This window comes from Penaeus monodon, chromosome 27 (genome assembly GCF_015228065.2).
Source record: "Penaeus monodon isolate SGIC_2016 chromosome 27, NSTDA_Pmon_1, whole genome shotgun sequence".
NCBI lineage: Eukaryota > Metazoa > Arthropoda > Malacostraca > Decapoda > Penaeidae > Penaeus > Penaeus monodon.
Genome location: NC_051412.1, coordinates 22,749,184 through 22,750,037, shown reverse-complemented (window position 1 = coordinate 22,750,037; position 854 = coordinate 22,749,184). Strand labels below are relative to the sequence as shown.

The window sequence follows — 854 nt, the reverse complement described above, 5'->3', positions numbered from 1 at the left end:
GGTCGCCATCCCCCCTCCCCCCACCACCACTCAAAGTAATTTTAGGCGCGATGGTCACGCTGAGCCTTGCCCGCCTCTGACTCATGTCCTTCCCACAGTCACTGACCTTGTTTCTCCTTCTGCTTGCAGGAACCCGAGTTTACTCTCCTCCCGAGTGGATCAAGCAGAAGCAGTACCAGGCGGGACCTGCGACGGTGTGGTCGCTGGGCATCCTGCTCTACGACCTCGTTTGTGGCGACATTCCCTTTGCACAAGACGAACAGATCATCTCGGCGATACTGGACTTCCGCGTAAGCGTGTCCGACGAGTGCCAGGACCTGATCCGCCAGTGCCTCAGCGTCCGGCCGGAGGACAGACCTACGTTAGAGCAGATCCTGCAGCACCCCTGGATGAAGGGCCCCCGCGACTCTGGCGCAGGCCTGGTGGGCTGCATGGGTGGCTCCCTGGGACCCATGGGCCTCATCTCCGACTCCTTGCTCGACAGCGACGCCTCCTCCCTGGACAAGCACTCGACGGGCAGCGACGCCTCCCGCGAGTCCGAGTCGGAGTTTTGACGTCCGGGAGCAGGGTAGTCGCGCTAGCCGTCGTGTTAGGGCCGGACCCAGCCGCATGTGAATCGTCCCCGCCCGGTGCGGAGGCGCTGGTCGCCACACCTCGCAGTGCCGCCCTTCCCGCCGCCTATGGAGCGGGGGGCGGTGCCCTCAGGCCCCCAGCCTGGTCGGTGCTACCCCAGTTAGGGACCCCAGTGCCCAGTGCACGCTAATCTCACCAAAGCCTCGGCAGCGTCCGTCGCGAGGCCTCGCCTGCGTCGGAGGTTGTGTCTCGTTTTCTCCAAGAGAAATTGTACATAATGT

The 854-nt window shown here is 63.7% G+C and overlaps 1 protein-coding gene across 1 annotated transcript in view; it reads left to right on the top strand.

The window, feature by feature from the left end:
• The window catches only part of LOC119590694 (serine/threonine-protein kinase pim-1-like), a gene marked incomplete in the record, with an annotated part of 4,982 nt that overhangs the window by 3,915 nt on the left and 213 nt on the right, over positions 1–854 (top strand). Inside the window, 1 exon segment of the mRNA XM_037939379.1 lies at positions 130–854. Coding sequence (XP_037795307.1) covers positions 130–554 — 425 coding nt within the window.